Genomic DNA, 18,576 nt, shown 5'->3' with positions numbered 1-18,576 from the left:
ATTCCTTTTCAAGATCTAAGTAGTAGGTAGACATTTCCCACCTAGACTTTGTTGTTTGGGTTTTTGTTTTTGTTTTTATTTTGTGTTTCAAGAGAAGGTTTCTCTGGATAGCCCTGGCTGTCTGGGAACTTGCTCTAGGCCAGGCTAGCATTGACATTTTCTTCTTTAACCCTCTTCCCCCATTCAATTATTTGGTTTTCTGAAATTAAAATGTTTACCATCTCTGGACTGATCTTGACTTTGGTCAAGCATTGGCTGTGGAGAAAGGGCCATGAAGCGGTCCTGAGTAGGGAAGTGGTGAGTGGAGAAACAGGAGCAAGAAGGATATGGCAGCCAGCATCCAGGGAGAGACTGTGCAGATGGCCAGAGTGGAAAGCAGCTGAGGCTGTCAAGTCCTCTGTCTGCTGGATGGAGACAGCAGGATGACATCACTGTACAGAATGACCTGCCGTGGAGACTGGAGGCAGGGGACAAACAAGGATGCTGACGGATAATTCCAAGCACATAATGACAATATTGATCAAAATGACAGCCAGCCTTTTTTTGGAGACGACTGTAATGGACTCATTGAGAAGAAAATTAGAGTTTTGGATATTCTCCTCCTTATGAAAAATACACATTGCATATTCCAAGGATGATGTGTGGTTTGGGGGTTCAGGGGTCCTGGTGGATGAAGAAATGGATGAATTACAACCCCCCTGCTCCAGATTAGGAATGGTTGTACTGTGAAGCTGGTGGCAATCAGAGCGACCTGGAACAGGTGGCAGTGTGAGGGAGAATGGCTGGGTTTTGTTTCCTACACTTGGACATCAGGGGTTGGACTTTGGGCAGCAGGTTTGGAAGGGGAGATGTGAGTCCTTAGATTAGCTCATGAGCGATGATTTCATTTTGAAAATGAATGAACCCCAGGTATCACCAACAATCTCAATGAAAAACACTGAGATATATTGTTCAATGTGAATGATGGGGCGATGTTTATGTAGATACTATTTTTCTAGAACCTAGGCTCACTGTGATTTGTTTGTTTGTTTGTTTGTTTCGAGACAGGGTTTCTCTGTGTAGCCCTGGCCATCCTGGAACTCACTCTATAGACCAGGCTTGCCTTGAACTTAGAAATCCTCCTGCCTCTGCCTCCCAAGTGCTGGGATCAAAGGCGTGTGCCACCACTGCCCAGCAGGATCACTGTGATTGAAAACTGTTCGTAAAGTGTTTTATTACTATATTATAACACATAAACATTAATCTTGTACAAGAGTCAAGATGAAGGGCTGGGGAGATGGCTCAGGGGTAAAGTATTCACCTCCTAGACATGAGTTCAGATCCCCACTAAAAATGCTGTGTATGGCGGTAGACACCCGTAATTCCAGCACTTGGTGGGCAGAGATAGGATCCTGGGGCATTGCTGGTCAGTCACTGTAGCTCAAATGGCGCTCTCCAGGTCCACTGAGAGACCTGTCTCCAAAACTAAGATGTCAAATACCTGAAGTTAACCTCTGATTTCTACACGTGTGTGCATAGGTGCACAAGCGCGCATTAGAAGAAAGAGGTGGAGGAGGATAAACTCAGTAGACTCAATATTTAAATGGGTGACTCTGTTACACTGATCCTACTTAGGATAAACCAAACATAAACATGGCACACTGAGGTCTTTGTATAGTCATTTCACAGCATCCGCACATCACATCACAAGAACCTCTTTGCTGGCTAAGTTCTCTCTGAGTCACCCCCACAGCAGCAGCTGGGGTACTAACCTCTTTCGACACTATAATCTGCACTCCAGAGAGACTTCTTTGGAGACTGTTTCAGTGGAGATAAGGAAGAACAATATGATTATTTACCAAACAAAGCATCGCGGGACTGTTGTGCACTGGACACGAAGTCATCATCGTGGGGACGTTTGCATTTGGGGAAATCACCATTTCTAAATGGAGCCAAAGAGACACATTTGTTTCAGGTGCTAAGACTGGACCCATCCCTGAATCTTTCTTTGGTCAGCACCCCAGGCTGTTGCTATTTTCCTCTAAGGGTCTAGCGGTCAGGTCAGGCAGAGATGACCGCCCTGGGCAGGTCAGTTTTCATCTCCTTCCTAGATCTGAGCATAAGTCCCGACTGGCATAGAGGTTAAACTACGGTCACTACAGTGTATGTCAGTCTCTCCATCCAGGTTCCTCGGGTAACTGCAAGCAGATGCCTGGGTAGTCAGGGCAGAATGTATCACAGAACCACTAAAAGTGGCTCATCTACTGTGCTCATTACTTTTGTGTGCTATAGTCAATTTGTGGGGAGAAAGAATTATTTTGGCTTACAGTTTCAGAGGGTTTAGTTTGCCATAGTGGGCAAACTAAGAGCTTAGTCATCCTGAATGGAGGGTGTTACAGATGTAGTCTCATGATGTTGGACCAGGAGCAAAATGGAACTGGGGCCTGAGTACACACTTACAAGACCCACCCCTGGCAGCCTCTTCCTCCACTTGGGCTCTGCCTCTTAAAAGTTCCACGTGTTTCCAAAACATTGTCACCAGTAGGGGAACATGTTCATAACACAAACCCAGGGGGACAGACACCTCCGACTCAAACCATCACAGGCAATTTTAAAGGCCTAAGGTTATCTATCTGTTTTCTCAGCTTCTCCACAGCTTTGGGGGCCTATTGGGATCATTATGGCATACTGGCCCTTTAAAAGGCTTCCAGAACAGGAACAACTAGAATCCTGTCGCCTCTGCATTTTTTATAGCATTGGTCTCTTGGTAGAAAGTATCAAATGGCAAAAGAGCTCTCCCAAGCTCAGGACTCCAACATCAGTCTTGATCTCTGATGAAGCCTGAGGTTGGATGAGCCACAACCCTGCTCGACTTTCACGTTTGCAAGAAGAGCCTGAAGTACACTATATCCCTCATCAGCAAAGACCATCAGACATGTACACTAGGTCTTCACAAGGATGTGTGTAATACGAATTGAAGCAAAAGAAGGAAAAAAATATCCTTCTTGGCTCCCAAAAGCAAATTACCCATATCTGCCTTGGTCTGCTTTGTAGGAGAGCCAGCCTGGTGGGTAAGAAGTTCCTAGAGTGTCTTCCAAGGGAGAAGCAGAGATGTAGGAAAGCGGACCTAAGTATCAGGTCCAAGGGGCCAGGAAAGAAGCAGAGTAGTGATTAATAACTGAAGGATGATGAAGAGATATGGTGCAATGGTTAAGAAGATGTATTACTCTCACACAGAACCCTGATTTGGTTTCCTGCACCCATTATCACATGGTTCACAACTACCTGCAACCCCAGAGGAGGTTCACTGAGGTGAAAGACCCACTTTAAAGGTAGGTGGAACCATTATGTATGTGCACCAGGGTCCTGAGCGGAAAATACAGGAGCAAGTGAGCTGAACACTGTGATGCATCACGGTAGATGCCGTGTGATCAGTGGCCATGACTTCTGCACCGTGATGGACCGCGCGCATAACCAGTGAGCCAAAAGGAAGCCAGCCTTTCTCCACTTGCACTTGTTGGGCATTTTACTACAGCGGCCACAGAAGTAACCTGGACAGCTCCTGACCCTTCCGCTTTCACCTGTCCAGGACTGAGATCCCAACGGCAGAAGGGCCTTGCTCACTTGAGTATGGCCAAGAGGTGAATACCATTCTGTAGAAAATTTTAGAAAGTTGGGGTTCAAGACCAGTGAGAAGGCCCAGAGAGTAAGGGTGTCTGCTGCTCTTCCCGATGGTCTGAGTTCCGTCCTTCAGAACCCATGTGGCAGATTCTCTGACCTTTTCTCACGTGCTTTAGTACGTACAGCACTTCCCTGCCCCCATAGATGGATGGATGGATAGATAGATAGTTTTTAAAACTCTGAGCTTCCATATATCTCAATATAGAAATGAAATTCCTGAAATCACTGATGTTTCCTGTGGGGCTGGTATTTTGCATAACTTTGGAAATGCTTCTAACAGTGACTACTTCCTCTCTAGCACAAAGTTTCTTCTTGTGTTTCCAGTGGGCTGCTCTCAAATTTCCTGCGTAGCCGCAGGGCTCTCAGGCTCTTGAGTCAACTGTGCGAACGGATCTGGTGCAATTTTTTCTGCTTCAGTAACAGGTCTTTCCTTCTGTCTTTAATCCCTTAAGTACAATGGTTCCCCTCCCTTCCCTTTTTGTTGGTTTGTTTAAGGGCTGGAGAATCTAGGGTGTCGTGCATTCGAGGCAAGCGTGCTCTCACTGAGTTACAACCTTGAAACACTTCTTGTTCCAGCAGTACATTTCTCAGTGTGAGTGACATAGGAGCACAGGTAGAATGGCTGGAGCTGCCTCTAAGAGGCTGGTAGGGAGTCTCCTCTCAATGGCTTAGGTATTTACTGCCAAAGCCAGGCCAGCAGCCAAGCTGGTGCTGCAGCTGGATTCCTGCTGAACCCCTTTGCACTCTGTCCTCCCCATCCCTGCTCATTCTTTCTTCCAGGGCTTCTGTGAAGGGCTTCTGTGGTTAGGGAGCAGCCCAGAGAATCTCCAGGCTTTCTGTGATCAGCCTCACCTCCCTGTGCGTTTCCCAGCTGGGACTGTGTTCTAAACAGGGTGCTCTCCTGTCATGACGCAGGGTTTTTGGGAGATTGAATACCCTCCCCAAGGGAATGTTATCTCTCTGTTGTGTGAGCTCAATCCACAAAGCCCAGCCTGTCAGGGCTTCATTGAATAGTCAAAGGCAATGATTGCCCGGCCACACTGTTTTGGTATGGAACACTATAGCCATTCTGACAGTTAAAAAGTTTGCAAGGTGACAGACAGGATACAAGACAGAGCTTCCAAAATCCCAGCTGTCTCTGGCCAGTTTTAGATCCTAGGGAGTCTTGAATTTTAGCACCATGGATGAGGTTGGTGCCAGGCCTTCAGTTACTCAAGGGTGGGAGGCTAGGTTTTCCCCAATGCATTCGACCTTACAAGTTTCACAAGCTCACCATCATGGACTCCAGCAAGGCTGCCTGGCATACTAAAGGTAATAGCCTTAGTGTTTTGTCATTAGTGCGTGACCCCACCCAGTACAGTTCATCTGCCTGCCTGGGTTCTCATAACATGATGTATGGTGTTTTATAGCAATTGAGAACACAATGGGTAACACCAGGGGCAGTAAATAAATATGAGCTCATTAATTCTTAGCAAAATGTCGATTCATAGAACATGATAGCATGCTTTAAAAATGACATTAGCCAGCAGCTTAAGAACGAGAAGGTGGAAATTAATTTTATTTTAATTTTTAATATACTTTTGATGACTCAAAACTATATGAAAGATTAACATAGTTTAATGTTCGTGTTGACATTTATTAAGCTGCTGATTTGGAAGCAAAATAAGTGATGTATACACATTTAAAGCATTAAAGATTCAGTAGTGATAATTAACTGGAAGGTCATGGAGGAAGCCATGATGAGCATCTTCTGTAGAACCCTCCACAGATTATGCAGACATATGCTGCAGGAATGGCAGAAGCTGAGATCGGCTGCTTGGTGTTCTTGAGAGACACTGAAAAACTGCTCCCATGAATCAGTTAACTAAACATCTGAGGCTTGTGAACAAGCACCGGGCAAGTTTCCATCTTCCAGGCCGCCTTTTAATCTACGAAGGAAAGCTCTGGTTCTTCCGGCACAAGCCACTCAAGCTGCATGATGAAGGTTTGATGGCGTCAGCGTTAATAATGAAGCAGAGCATTGCTTTTTATGTTGGAATAACAGTCACTGTCACATGATTTTTCACTGCTGAGGTCTTTGACGTTGAAAGTCCTGATTTGAGATCTGTTTCTTATGTTTTAAAAAGAACATATTAAGTCAAGAGCTGGAGAGGTAGCTCAGAGGTTAAGAGTGGAGGACCAAGGACCTGAGTTCCCAGTACCCACGTCAGCTGGCTGGCAAACAACTGTAACTCTGCTCTGGGGACTTGGTACCTCTGACTTCTGCTTCACATGCACACTCCACACACACACACACACACACACACACACACACACACACACACACACACGACTACAAATTTGGGGATCCTAACAACTGCCTGGATTCAACATGCTAGAAAAGCTTGCAGGACTCAGAAAGTGGGCTCTGTAGTTGGCTGTCTGTGTCCTAGGTATTACAAGTAGTCTGGGTGGATTCAAAGAATACCAGAGGATGTGTGTAGGTTTTGTGGAGATGGCATATACATCATAAGTGGGACTTCAGAGCACCCCAGTGGTTTTTATATCCATGGAGAGTCTGGAACCAGTCTCTCATGCATATTCATGATTGTACCTACTATTATAGTCTTCTTACAAATGTTAGACGTCAGGATCAGCCAAATGAGAAGACACATAAGGCGAGGTTTGACAGGGTCCCAAACGTGGAGCTTGTGTGCCCCCTTCCTGTGGAACTGAGATGTACCATTCCTGTCGCAGCTGCTGCCTGCTCAGGAAGCTCATTCAGCCTCATTCTGGAAGTTTCCTGGTTTATTGCTTGATTATTTTTGTTTTTTTCATTACTTAGACATGATGGGAATTGGTCTCCAGCAACCTCTCCACTGCAAGCCCATAGCTGGTCTTCCTGGAATGGCCTCCTTCCCCATCCCGGGATGTTGTTAGCTTAAACTTAGCCACAATCAAGGCTTACCTATTCTCCCATCCTACCTATGCTCCCATCATCTTACTTGGGAATTTCAAGGGTTTAATTTTTTTTTCCCCCCAAGGGACAAAGAACATTTTTTTTTACTATTTTTTTAGTATTTATTTTTAAGGTATGTGTATGAATAGTCTGTCTGCATCTATACAAGCATGCCCAGAGAGACTAGAAGAGGATGTTGGATTCCCTGGAACTGGAATTACAGATGGTTGTGAGCCACCATGTGGTTGCTGGGAATTGAACTCCTGTCCTCTGGAAGAGCAGCCAGTGCTCTTAACCACTGAGCCGTCTCTCCGGCCCCTGCAATCTCTGTTCTATGGCATCAGAGGGATCCAGGCCCCCTCCCAGCTAGTCTTCCAGGTTTTTACAGCCCCTCTCATGGCACCTCAGCCACAATCTGCTCTGAGGATCCTTGAGCACACTTGAAATTTTGCACATGCCATTTCCTCATTTGTCTTTTCATTTACCTATCTAATAAATGCCTCACATTTTAAGACCCAGTTAAATGACCCTTCCTCTGTAGAGTCTTCCAGACGGGTGGTCAGGTTTTAACTCTCCTGTGCTTCTTTTAATCTCTTGTTCATTTATAGATGTCAGAGAAACACTATAGAACACCACTGTTTTGGAGTAAGCTTCTGCATAGCCCCCAGAGGACTAAACCAAAAATCAAAATGGAGTCGCATGTGCTAAAACACTGTAACATCAAACCCAAGTGTACCTTACCCTCTGAAGACTTAGGAGGAGAATCAGATCTCAAGTTTCAATTCACATGACCACGACACTTGCCCTGTTTTGATCTTTACCAACAAAGGAATCTGAGCTAACCTGATGTGGAGCAGACAGTAGGTTCTGTCTTCCTGATACTTTGAAAGTTGTTGGTCTTAATTTCTGCTTCTTTCCATATTTTTCTGTTTGCAAAACCAGGTGCCTCCCCTGGCACACTGGAATGCCTACCCCACTTTATTTTCTAAAGTGAAAAAAATGTTACCTGATTCCACAATTGCAAATGAGGTTTTCAATAGAACTGTGTCACAAGTTTGTCTTCTGACGAGGACTATCTTTGCCCTTCACTCTTCAGGCCGGGGCTTTCTGTGGAGATGGCTCTGTGTCAGAGCCTTTGTGGAATGTATATACAGAGCCTCAGCTTTATTACTTGGAATTGTTTGTCTTTGAGGAAGTATCATCTTACCGTCCTTGGCTGTGCATTTTATTGCCTGTGCACGGGGGAAGCAACCACCCATCACTTCAGCGGTACAAGTGCTCTCCCCATCACTTCATCGGTACAAGTGCTCTCCTGAATACAGGTGGACAAGTTATCAATTGAGATCCTGTGCCTGTTGGGAACACTGCACACTTTAGAAAGATCTTAGATAACAAAGGTGAGATGATATAAGAAGTGAATTCTGCTAAATATCTAGCCAGAGGGAATTGGGTAAGTGTATCATGAGCCTACCCTTTGGATGAAATATAACGGCTTCTCTACCACATGTTTCTGAGGTTCCTCAGTGAGGAACTGAGATGCTCAGAACACTAGGAGGGAAAATAGTCACAGGTATAATAAAAATATACATCGGGGCCAGAGAAATGGCTCAGCAGTTAAGAGCACTGACTGGGTGGGGCGGTGGTGGCACACGCCTTTAATCCCAACACTTGGGAGGCAGAGGCAGGTGGATCTCTGAGTTCGAGGCCAGCCTGGTCTACAGAATGAGTTCCAGGACAGCCAGGGCTACACAGAGAAACCCCCGTCTTGAAAAACAAACAAAACAACAAACAACAAACAAACAAAGCACTGATTGCTCTTCTACAGGTCCTGAGTTGAATTCCCAGCAACCACGTGGTGGTTCACAACCATCTGTAATGGGATCTGATGCCCTCCTCTGGTGAGCATGAAGATAGTATACTCATACATGTAAAATAAATAAATATTTTTTAAAAAATAGCACAGCAGCTGCCATTTAAAAAATACATATACATTAATCTAAGACCCAGGAAAATCATAACAAAGAACAAAATTATCTGGTGAAGATTCCAGAATCTTTGGTTTTGGTCAAGGTAAGTGGTCAGTCCCCATCTTTACGCTCTCTGGATTGAATTATCTTTCTGAGCCCAGGGCAAGGGACAGTGGTCTGGACAGTGGAAAATGCATTCTTTTTCTCTTTTTGGTAATGAGGGAAGACAATGGACAAGAGAGGTGCTGATGGGAAGAAAATGGAGGAGCGATAATGAAGCAGCCCCCTCCCCCCCCCACTTGACAGAATAGCACGGAGAAGCCAGGACAATGGCCAGAGAAACAAAAGCCAGCAAGATGAAGATTTTTAATGGAGACTGAGACTAACTCACTTCTTAAAAGGTCACTTTCCTAGGGTTGGAGAGATGGCTCATCAATTAAGAACATTGTCTGCTCTTCCAGAAGACCAGGGGTTCAATTCCCAGTACCTACATGGTGGCTTAACATTGTCTGTAACTTTAATCCCAAGGGATAGGGATCCGATGTCTTCTTCTGGCCTCTGTAGGTACCAGATGCCTGTGGAGCACTGGCATACATGCAGACAAAATACCCCCATACACACATAAATAAATAAATACACACCAGCACGTATGCAGACAAAATAACCCCATACACACATAAATAAATACACACCGGCACACATGCAGACAAAATACCCCCATACACACATAAATAAATACACACCGGCACACATGCAGACAACATAACCCCATACACATATAAATAAATAAATACACACCAGCACACATGCAGACAAAATAACCCCATACACACATAAATAAATACGTTTTAAAATAGCACTTTCCTGGTCAAAGAAAGGCAGTCTGAAAAGTGAGAATTGAACTATTTGGTTCTTAAAATATGATCTTTAATGGAATATGTTTTTCAATTGTCTCCTTTATTGTCAATAAAACAAGAAAATAGAGATGGTGCTGTGGAGTTGGCCCAGTAATAGAGCACATGCTTCGCATGCATGCAGCCCTGGGTTCAGCTCAGCATCCTAAACCAAGGCCAAGCCACCATCTTGGGAAGAACGAAGGACCCAGGTTGCGTTCTTTCTGTGTATTTCTGAGGGGCTTCTCAAAACCTTTTTCATTTTAGATAGAATGTAGACTATGTGAATCTTAAATTATGCATAAACAGGCCGGTTTAGCCACAGAATGATCTTTGAAATTGGATCTGATCACTAAAACCTTTCCTGGGCTGGAGAGATGGCTCAGTGGTTAAGAACACTTGCTGATTTTGTAGTTGTCTAGTGTCTAGATTAGGTTATTCACACCCAGGGGATTTGACGGCCTCCATGGGCAACTGTACACATGTGGTACACATATAAGTGAGCAGGTCAGACACATCTGTATACAATAGAATAAATCTGAATAAATCCAAAATAACAACTTTTCAACCTTGGACTCCCCACTGCTTTCTAAGAAAACAAATCAGGTAAGAAGCAACGCCCTCCACCCTCACCCCTCACGGTGCACTCCCTCCCCCGCTCCCCCTCCTCCCCCAAAGCAGATCCAGGCCTTTATTTCCTTGCTGTTAGCTCTGGTTTCAAGGCATATTTTTGTTTTCTTCATAGGGACCAACAAAAAAATTCCTTAGGATGGAGTGGGCAGGTAGACCTGTTCCTCCAGTTTCCCCGAGTTAGTGTGGATTCTTTTTTTGCAGAAAGATGAAAGGGAGTTTGACTTTGGTCTAGTCTGGGTAGACAAGTTTAGAACTCATCACTCAAACTAACCGGAACAGGCCCAGGTTCTGGGATCATGACCCTTCATGTGGAGATTTGCTTATTTGTTCTGTATTTCTAACACCCTTGGATTGCAGTGATAGAGAGTGAACTTGAATTAGATTCCCAAAATGGAAAAAATAAGTATATTTGGTTATTTTCTAGAGCAAACACACAGAAGTGAGGCTGGGTTCCAGGGACATCAAGAAGTAGCAGTTCAAAACCACTGGGGTCTTCTTCAACTTGCATCCAGCCTTTCTTTTTCTTTCTTTCTTTTTCTTTCTTTTTTCTTTCTTTCTTTTTTTTTTTTTTTGCTTGGTTGAGTTTTCTCAGATTTTGGGCCATTGTACTTTGTACACATACTGGGTGGCTACTAGTGTAGTTCTTCCCTTAGCCATACACTCACAGAGCATTTCTGGTTTATGTTGAGAAATCCCTGGCGCATGCACTGGAAATACCCAGAGTTTACAGATAGAAACCAGAGTAAGAATCAGAAAAGTCAGTTGTTCTCACATCCTTTGTGATGGGTTTTCTATGCAGAAAAGAATATTCAAAACTTCCCTTTTTTTCTTGAGACAGTGTTTCTCCATGTAGCCCTGGCTGTCCTGGAACTCACTCTGTCAGACTGGCTTTCAACTTAGAGATCCACCTGCCTCTGCCTTCCAAGTGCTGCGATTAAAGGTGGCGTGCTACCAGGTCTAGCTCAATACTTCACATTTAGTTTAACATAATAGTAAATTTTGCAAAGGTCTAGCAATCACAGCCATAGCAAATTAGTCCTGTGCCCATTTGTGTGGAGCATATAGCTTTCAGCCTTTCAAACGTTGAAAAAAAATAAAAACTCAGGTCCTCTGTAAGAGCAGCAAGTGCTCTTAAACACTGACCTTTACCACCTGAATGTTGATCATTTAAACCAAAGGCCAGCATACTTATTCAGAAAAGGATCATACATGGGCTGGTGAGATGGCTCAGTGGGTAAGAGCACTGACTGCTCTTCCAAAGGTCGTGAGTTCAAATCCCAGCAACCGCATGGTGGCTCACAACCACCCATAATGAAATCTGACGCCCTCTCTGGTGGTCTGAAGACAGCTACAGTGTACTCATTTATAATAATAAATAAATCTTAAAAAAATCTTATAAAAAAAAAGAGAAAAGGATCATACAGAAACATTGACGACCAAGCAGGATTTCCAGCCTCTGTGACAGCTACACTGAAAATTAATTTTGTACATTTTCAAATGTACTGGGCATTATGGTACATGCCTTTAGTTGCAACACTTGCAAAGTAGAGACAGGCAGACGCTGTGAGTGTGAGGCCTGCCTGATTTACATAGAGAGTTCCAAGACAGCCTAGGCTACATAGAGAATCCCTGTCTTTACAATATTTGTTAGGGTGAAAGCTACATGCTCCATACAAATGGCTGTCTGTCAGACCTTTGCAAAATTTACTGTTATGTTAAACTAAAAGTGAAGTTTTGTTTTAATTGAAAGGCAAGAGGTTGAAGAGTTTGAGTCTGTATTACATAGTGAGATCTAAAAAAAAAAACAAAAACCCAAAAGACAGGGCAGGTGAGATGTCTCAGTTGCCATCAGCTCCTGCCTAATCACACACACACACACACACACACACACACACACACACACTTTTAAAAAAGTAAAAATCTTCCCAGAAAACAAAACTTCAGAAATCTGTATCAGTAACTTGATTACATATTAAGTTGTTCTTATGAAGAATTGCTTATGAAAAGTCTCTTACATGTTTGTAAATACAGAAATACCTACTATAACAAGAGTCCTTGTTATCAATATATTACTATAGCTTTCAAAATAAAATTTGAAGCCTTTCACATTTAATGTTTTTGTTTGTTTGTTCTTTTTGAGACAGGGTTTCTCTGTATAACCCTGGCTATCCTGGAACTCACTTTGTAGACCAGGCTGGCCTCGAACTCAGAAATCGCCTGCCTCTGCCTCCCAAGTGCTGGGATTAAAGTCGTGTATCACCTTGCCTGGATGCAGGTATTGAGTTAATCAATTGAGACAACTTACTGTCAAGTTTGGCAGAACTTGAGATTTACAGTTGAAGACGTGGTGGATTCTGCTGCCCTCCTTTTCCAAGTACTTTTAGAGACCTGAAAACTTGAAGGGCATTTATTTGGGACGTACACAGTTTACAAGGTACACAGGTGCTGCCTGCATAGGTTTCCACCCATTCCTTTGTTTAGATGATTAGATTCAAATCTCTGGGCTTAATTTTTTTTTTTTTTTACTTTTTATTATTGTGGGGCATGTTTATACAACCCTGTACATTTGGAGGTCAGGATGTGCAGTCTAGATGGAACTCAGGTATTCATGCTTGCTTTTGGTAAGTGCCTTTATTATCTGAGCCATTCCTCCCTTCGTCCCTCCCTCCCTCCCTCCGTTCCTCCCCCCCTTCACGCTCGCGCAGCATTTTTGGAAACAGGGTCTCTATACAGTTCTGACTCTCCTTGAAATCACTATGTAGACCAGGCTAGCGTCGAACTCACAGAGATCCACTTGCCTCTACCACTAAGTGTTGGGTTTAAAGGGGTGTGCCCCCACACCCAGTTTAAAGCCAAGTTTTAAACGCTTTTTATGGGTGAAACAATTGCAGTCTGTACATGTATATGTGTTCGTATACACACTCACACACACAATCTTGCAGAGGAGGAAAGTGAAGCTTACAGATTTTGATTACTTTGACCCAGTTAAAAGAGGCAGTGTGCGTTTACGAGTTGAGCTGAATTCCAGTTTCCACGCCTTCCCTCCCAACTTCCTCTTCCGGTTCCTGCTTTTCCGGTTTTCACTGAAGCCGGAGGGCACTAACTACAAGGAAACAGTTCTTCCCTGCTCTCACCGTTTCCCCTCCTCCCCTCTCCACCCTTCTGGTCTCTGCCCCGCCTTGCTCAGGGGTTAAGCCGCAACGAGTGCAGGAAGAACTACATTTCCCAGAGTGCCTCGCGAGCCAGCGCCCTCCAACCAGAGCTCTCCAGACGGCGCCATTTCTGTGGCGGGAGTGTGGTGCGGCCTGTGATCATGGCGCTGTTCCCGGCCTTTGCGGGCGTAAGTGAGGCCTCCGGTGATGGAGCATCCAAGAAAGGTAAGCACGTCAAAAGAGTCGAAAAAGACACCGATGAAATTAATGGCAGATTTTCGGGCCTGGGCCATGGCCTTTTTCTTTGATTTGTTTATCCACTTGTATCCCAGAGTTCTCCGCGGCGCTGCAAAGCCTTCTGGGTCTTGTGTGAAGTGTTGGGCCAGAAGCTCTTTTGGGCACTATGGTGGTCAAGTAAGGGAAGGGGAGGCAAAGCCTAGGATGGTGTCTGGCGCTAACATTACCGTATTTTTGGACGTCATTGTCCTAGAAGCTGCAATGATACAACCCCATTGCAAAAGAAGCCCTCTTAAAATACTTGTAATTGTGGTTAGCTTACTTTTTCTTTACTAAATTGTAACCCTCAACAAAGTCCGAGACTATTCATTGTAGCACACTTATTTGTCAGCACAGGCCCTGAATATAGACGTATTCAATAATGTGTCCGGATTGATAATGCAACCTGTTGCATGAACGGTACTAAATGACAACAAACCAAAAAAAAAAAAAAAATCAGTATAAGGTAGTATGCTACAAATGTCATAGGTGAGCCGCAGTCGTCAATTCCACAAAAATGGAACTTTCGAAATTTTGGACTGGTCTTCAAAAGGATACGATTTGGATAGATAAGAATTCAGGGACCTTCTTGTGTGGTCAGGGTCTCCCTGGGACCTAGATTAGCCTCCAGCGTGTAATCTTCTTGAATGAGCGAAAGAGACTGAAAGAGGTTCTCTGACTATAGAACTTTCGTTATAAACTTTTTATTACAGGTTCGGGGGGGGGGGTAACTTAAACCGCAGGTTGTGACTTAAACATCTTTGCAGTTCCTGGGCTGCTTCATGGGGTAGATCAACTCCCAGGAAAACGTTGCCACCTTCAGTGCCACTCTTAGCTATGTTTGCTGATGTTTTTTTTTTTTTGTACAAGTGAGTTTGAGCTTCCAGCATCCAGAAAATGGGGGTCCTAATCAAAACGAATGGCTTATTCTCATAAGAACAACTGCCTTCATTAATATGATTGCTAACTCATTTTTACCACCAGCCTGGAAATGCTGTTTGAATGGCTACCCCCAGAGGAGTGGCCCTTCATCTCCAAGGTCACTGAAACTGGGTAGAAGGCAGTGCTGCATTGTCAGGACAAGCTACTGAAATGCATATTGCACTTGGATGTGATGCCCGCATGTAAAGTTATCTGGTTTTTAAAGAGGAAGCTTACTCATGCTGGCTTGCTCCTCTGCCTTTGGTGGAACTGAACACGGGCCTTTTCAGAGGAGACGCAGAGTTAGTAAAGAGCCTTAGTGAACTCACCACAGAGTTGGCATGGCAGTTGAGTTCTCGCTGATGGGCTGCTAGCTTACCTCTGTCAGCTTTCTCCGAAGGTGTGGTAGGCACTGTGGGTCCCAGCAGTAGGTAGGCAGCACGTGAAGTGGCTTTTGTGGAGGATAGCTCCCTGTCTTCCTTTCTTGTCTGTATGTCTGGGAGATGTCCAGTGCCAGGCTCTCAGCAATTTCTAACCTGAGAGTTCTGTGCTGATCCCCAGGGACAAAAGGTTTTCCAGTTTTCCCTCTTAAGCGCCAGATGCTTGGTTTCCTGATGCTCTTGTCTATAGTATATTATACCTGCTTGGTGATGTAAGTACACATATAGTACACCCTGCTTAGTGATGTAAGTATACACACACACACACACACACACACACACACACACACACATTACACCCTGCTTAGTGACGTAAGTATACACACACACACACACACACACACACATTATACCCTGCTTAGTGACGTAAGTACACACACACACACATACACACACACATTACACCCTGCTTAGTGACGTAAGTACACACACACACACACACACACACACATTACACCCTGCTTAGTGATGTAAGTATACACACACACACACACATACACACACACATTACACCCTGCTTAGTGACGTAAGTACATACTTGATTTCTGTCAGACACTGTAAGTTATGAGATTTTAAGTAACCATTGAGAGAGACTTAGTGGTCGACAGAGATGGTTCATCAGTTAAAAGCACTGACTACTCACCCAGAGGACCCAGGTTCAGTTCCTAGCACCCACATGACAGCTCACAAGCATTTGTAACTTCAAATTCAAACAAAAACCAAAAGAGAAAAGAAAAAAGGACTTAGCAATCTGATTAATAAAATGTCTTTTAATGTTAGGTATCTCTGTCCAGGATTCTGTGTCACTAAAAATTGAATTTCACAACTTAGGTGTGTCATCTGACAGGCAAGGGTATGATGAAGTATAAGCATCGTATGAGCGGATGCTGTCTTGTCCGTCACTGTCTCCCCAATACCTGGAATTGTGCTAGGGTATGTAGCAGGTCATCTAATGACTAACCACACAGTTGCTGTAAAGAACAGAAGAATCATATGATGGCTGCACTTCATACTTTGACTGGATTTTTGGAGGAGGTTAGAGCTTTTGGATGTGAAGATGAAGATAGACTTCACACTGTCAGTGCATTTCAATAGATATTTATTGAGTCAATACTTTATGCTGTGGCACTGTAATAGTGTAGTAGTGAGTAGTCATGGCTCCCACCCTCGGGTTGCTTCTAGTTTGTAAGAGCTGAGCAGGAGGAGGAGCTGGAAGCTAGGACGAAAGACTCGCAGACCAGTTGGTATGTTTGACTTGAAGAGCATGTATGTGTATGTGGGTGTTTTGTCTGCATGTATGTCTGTGCCACTTAATATGCCTTCTGTCCATAGAGGCTAGAAGAGGCTCTGTTAAGATTTCTTGGAACTGAGTTACAAATGACCGTGAGCTGCTATGGGGGTTCTGGATTCTCTGGAAGAGCAGCGGGTGCTCTCCACTGTGGAGCCATTTCCCCAGCCCCGGGGTTTTTTATGTTTTGTTGTTGTTGTTGTTGTTTGCTAATTGCCAAGTTTTTTTTCTTTTGTTTTTAAATGGGCCTCAAAATTATAGAGTTCTGGCTTTGTCTCCTGAGTAGTGATTGAAGTCATCTGCTCTTGCCACACTATTAATGATTAACCTATCCTTAATAAGATTCGAGTTGGCTTAGAACGTTGTAGAAAGATGGACAAGCTGATAATGAAGTCACAGTTTGTAAATTGCCCTGACAGCCGAATTTATGTACCTGTCAAGAGACTGTAGCTGAATCCCAGAGTACTCCCATGGTATCACGCAGAGCCCAAGAGGAAGAAAGGTATATCCAGGCTTAAATGGATGCCCTTGGCCAAGTGATTCAGCTTCTGTAGGCGGCAAGCCTACAGCCAGGGCGTCCCTGCTGTTACTGTTCTCTGTGTTGAACTCAGAGATTTTTGTTTCACAGTTCCTTGGTTAGAAAAGTTTAAAATCTGTGGGTAAGGTATGGAAGCATCTCTCAAATGCTTCCAGGATTGGAACTTGTAATCTGTGTCCAGTTGATGTGGTACCACAAGATTGGCCTGTCAAGGGACTGTCTCTGGTGATCTGAGTTTCAATTTTTAATAAAAAAAGATTTATTTATTTATTTTTATGTGTATGAGTACACTGCAGCTGTATAGATGGTTGTGAGCCATCATATGGTTGCTGGGAATTGAACTTGGGACTTCTGCTCGCTCCGGCCCAGAGATTGATTTATTATTATATGTAAGTACACTGTACCTGTCTTCAGACACACCAGAAGAGGGCATCAGATCTCATTATGGATAGTTGTGGGCCACTATGTGGTTGCTGGGATTTGAACTCAGGACCTTTGGAAGAGAAGTCAGTGCTCTTAACCGCTGAGCCATCTCTCTAGCCCTCAGTTTTTTTTAATTAACTTATTCTATGTATATGAGTGCTCTTTCAGCATGTTCGTCTGCATACAATATATCCTCATTTTAGATGGCTATGAGCCACCATCTGGAGGCTGAAAATTGAACTTAGGTTTCAGTTCTTTAGAAGGGTCTTCCTTCTCAGTGGTTGCATGTGGTAAACCCTTAGCTGTTTTCCGAGGAAGCCTGACTGGCCCTCTCTGAAGGCCTTTGGCGAGTCCTCTGTGTTACCTTGCATAGTGGGACTATCTTGAACCTGCCAGTGATATAAATAATGACTCAGGCTTTTTTTGTTTTGTTTCGTTTTGTTTCGTTTTGTTTGTTTGTTTGTTTGTTTTTTCGAGACAGGGTTTCTCCGTGTAGCCCTGGCTGTCCTGGAACTCACTCTGTAGACCAGGCTGGCCTCGAACTCAGAAATTTGCCTGCCTCTGCCTCCCAAGTGCTGGAATTAAAGGCGTGTGCCACCACTGCCTGGCATGACACAGGCTTTTTAATAATTAAAATCTTAGGCATTTGCTGGGGCAGTCTCCCAGCTACTCTTAGCCCGACTAATCCTGGTACTATGTCTGGCCATGTGGCCAGCTCTGTCTGCTCTGCTCTAGTCTGTTCACCTCCATGTCCCTGTCCAATCTCCCACCTCTCATCTTCTCCCAGCATCCCTCTCTCTGTCCCTCCACTTCCTGCCCAGCTATGGTCATCAGCTCCTTTTTTACAGCCAATCAGATACAATTCTAGATTGCCTTAGTCAGGTGTGAAAGATTGCATATTTACACAATAGAAAACCCAGTTAACAGGCCATAGAAATGGCAACACCAGAGTCCTGCCTGCTCGGAGCTCTCTGCTATGTACTGTTGTAAGAATTAGCAATTAAGGGCTGGGGAGATGGCTCAGTGGTTAAGAGCACTGACTGCTCTTCCAGAGGTCCGGAAGTTCAAATCCCAGCAACCACATGGTGGCTCACAACCATCTGTAATGAGATCGCATGCCCTCTTCTGGTGTGTCTGAAGACAGCTATATATAATAAATAATTCTTTAAAAAAAAGAATTAGCAATTAAATAACAGATCGAAGTCAAATAAATATTGAGGAGACACACCTTCACACACTGCACCCCAGCAGCCTTGTGTAGAGGTTTGTGTTTCTGCACACTTCTTCACCTGCCGTCACTGTTTAGTGATGGTAGCATGATAATCTGCTGGGGTGCCGGGAGAACATCTCTCCCTGTGCACAGTTTGTTCCGTCTCTCCCCACTTTTCCTTTGTTTATGGTAGAATCTGCTATGGAAATATTCTGATCTCAGTGAGCAACAAAGACT

General features: G+C 44.1%; 1 protein-coding gene across 8 annotated transcripts in view; it reads left to right on the top strand.

Moving 5' to 3' along the window:
* The window catches only part of Nrde2 (NRDE-2, necessary for RNA interference, domain containing), a 57,149-nt gene that overhangs the window by 9,067 nt on the left and 29,506 nt on the right, over positions 1–18,576 (top strand). For 5 of the 8 annotated variants that reach the window (XM_031355415.1, XM_031355411.1, XM_031355414.1 and 2 more), the window contains 3 exons: positions 3,217–3,311; positions 3,400–3,620; positions 13,279–13,468. In XM_031355415.1, coding sequence (XP_031211275.1) covers positions 13,405–13,468 — 64 coding nt within the window. In that variant the 5' untranslated portion in view covers positions 3,217–3,311; positions 3,400–3,620; positions 13,279–13,404. Of the gene's footprint in view, positions 1–3,216; positions 3,312–3,399; positions 3,621–7,876; positions 7,996–13,278; positions 13,469–18,576 lie in introns of those variants that run through there. The other 3 variants (XM_031355413.1, XM_031355419.1, XM_031355418.1) reach the window with 3 other exon arrangements.

The sequence above is a fragment of the Mastomys coucha genome, unplaced genomic scaffold (genome assembly GCF_008632895.1).
Source record: "Mastomys coucha isolate ucsf_1 unplaced genomic scaffold, UCSF_Mcou_1 pScaffold6, whole genome shotgun sequence".
Taxonomy (NCBI): Eukaryota; Metazoa; Chordata; class Mammalia; order Rodentia; family Muridae; genus Mastomys; species Mastomys coucha.
This window is presented reverse-complemented; position numbering and strand designations above follow the sequence as displayed.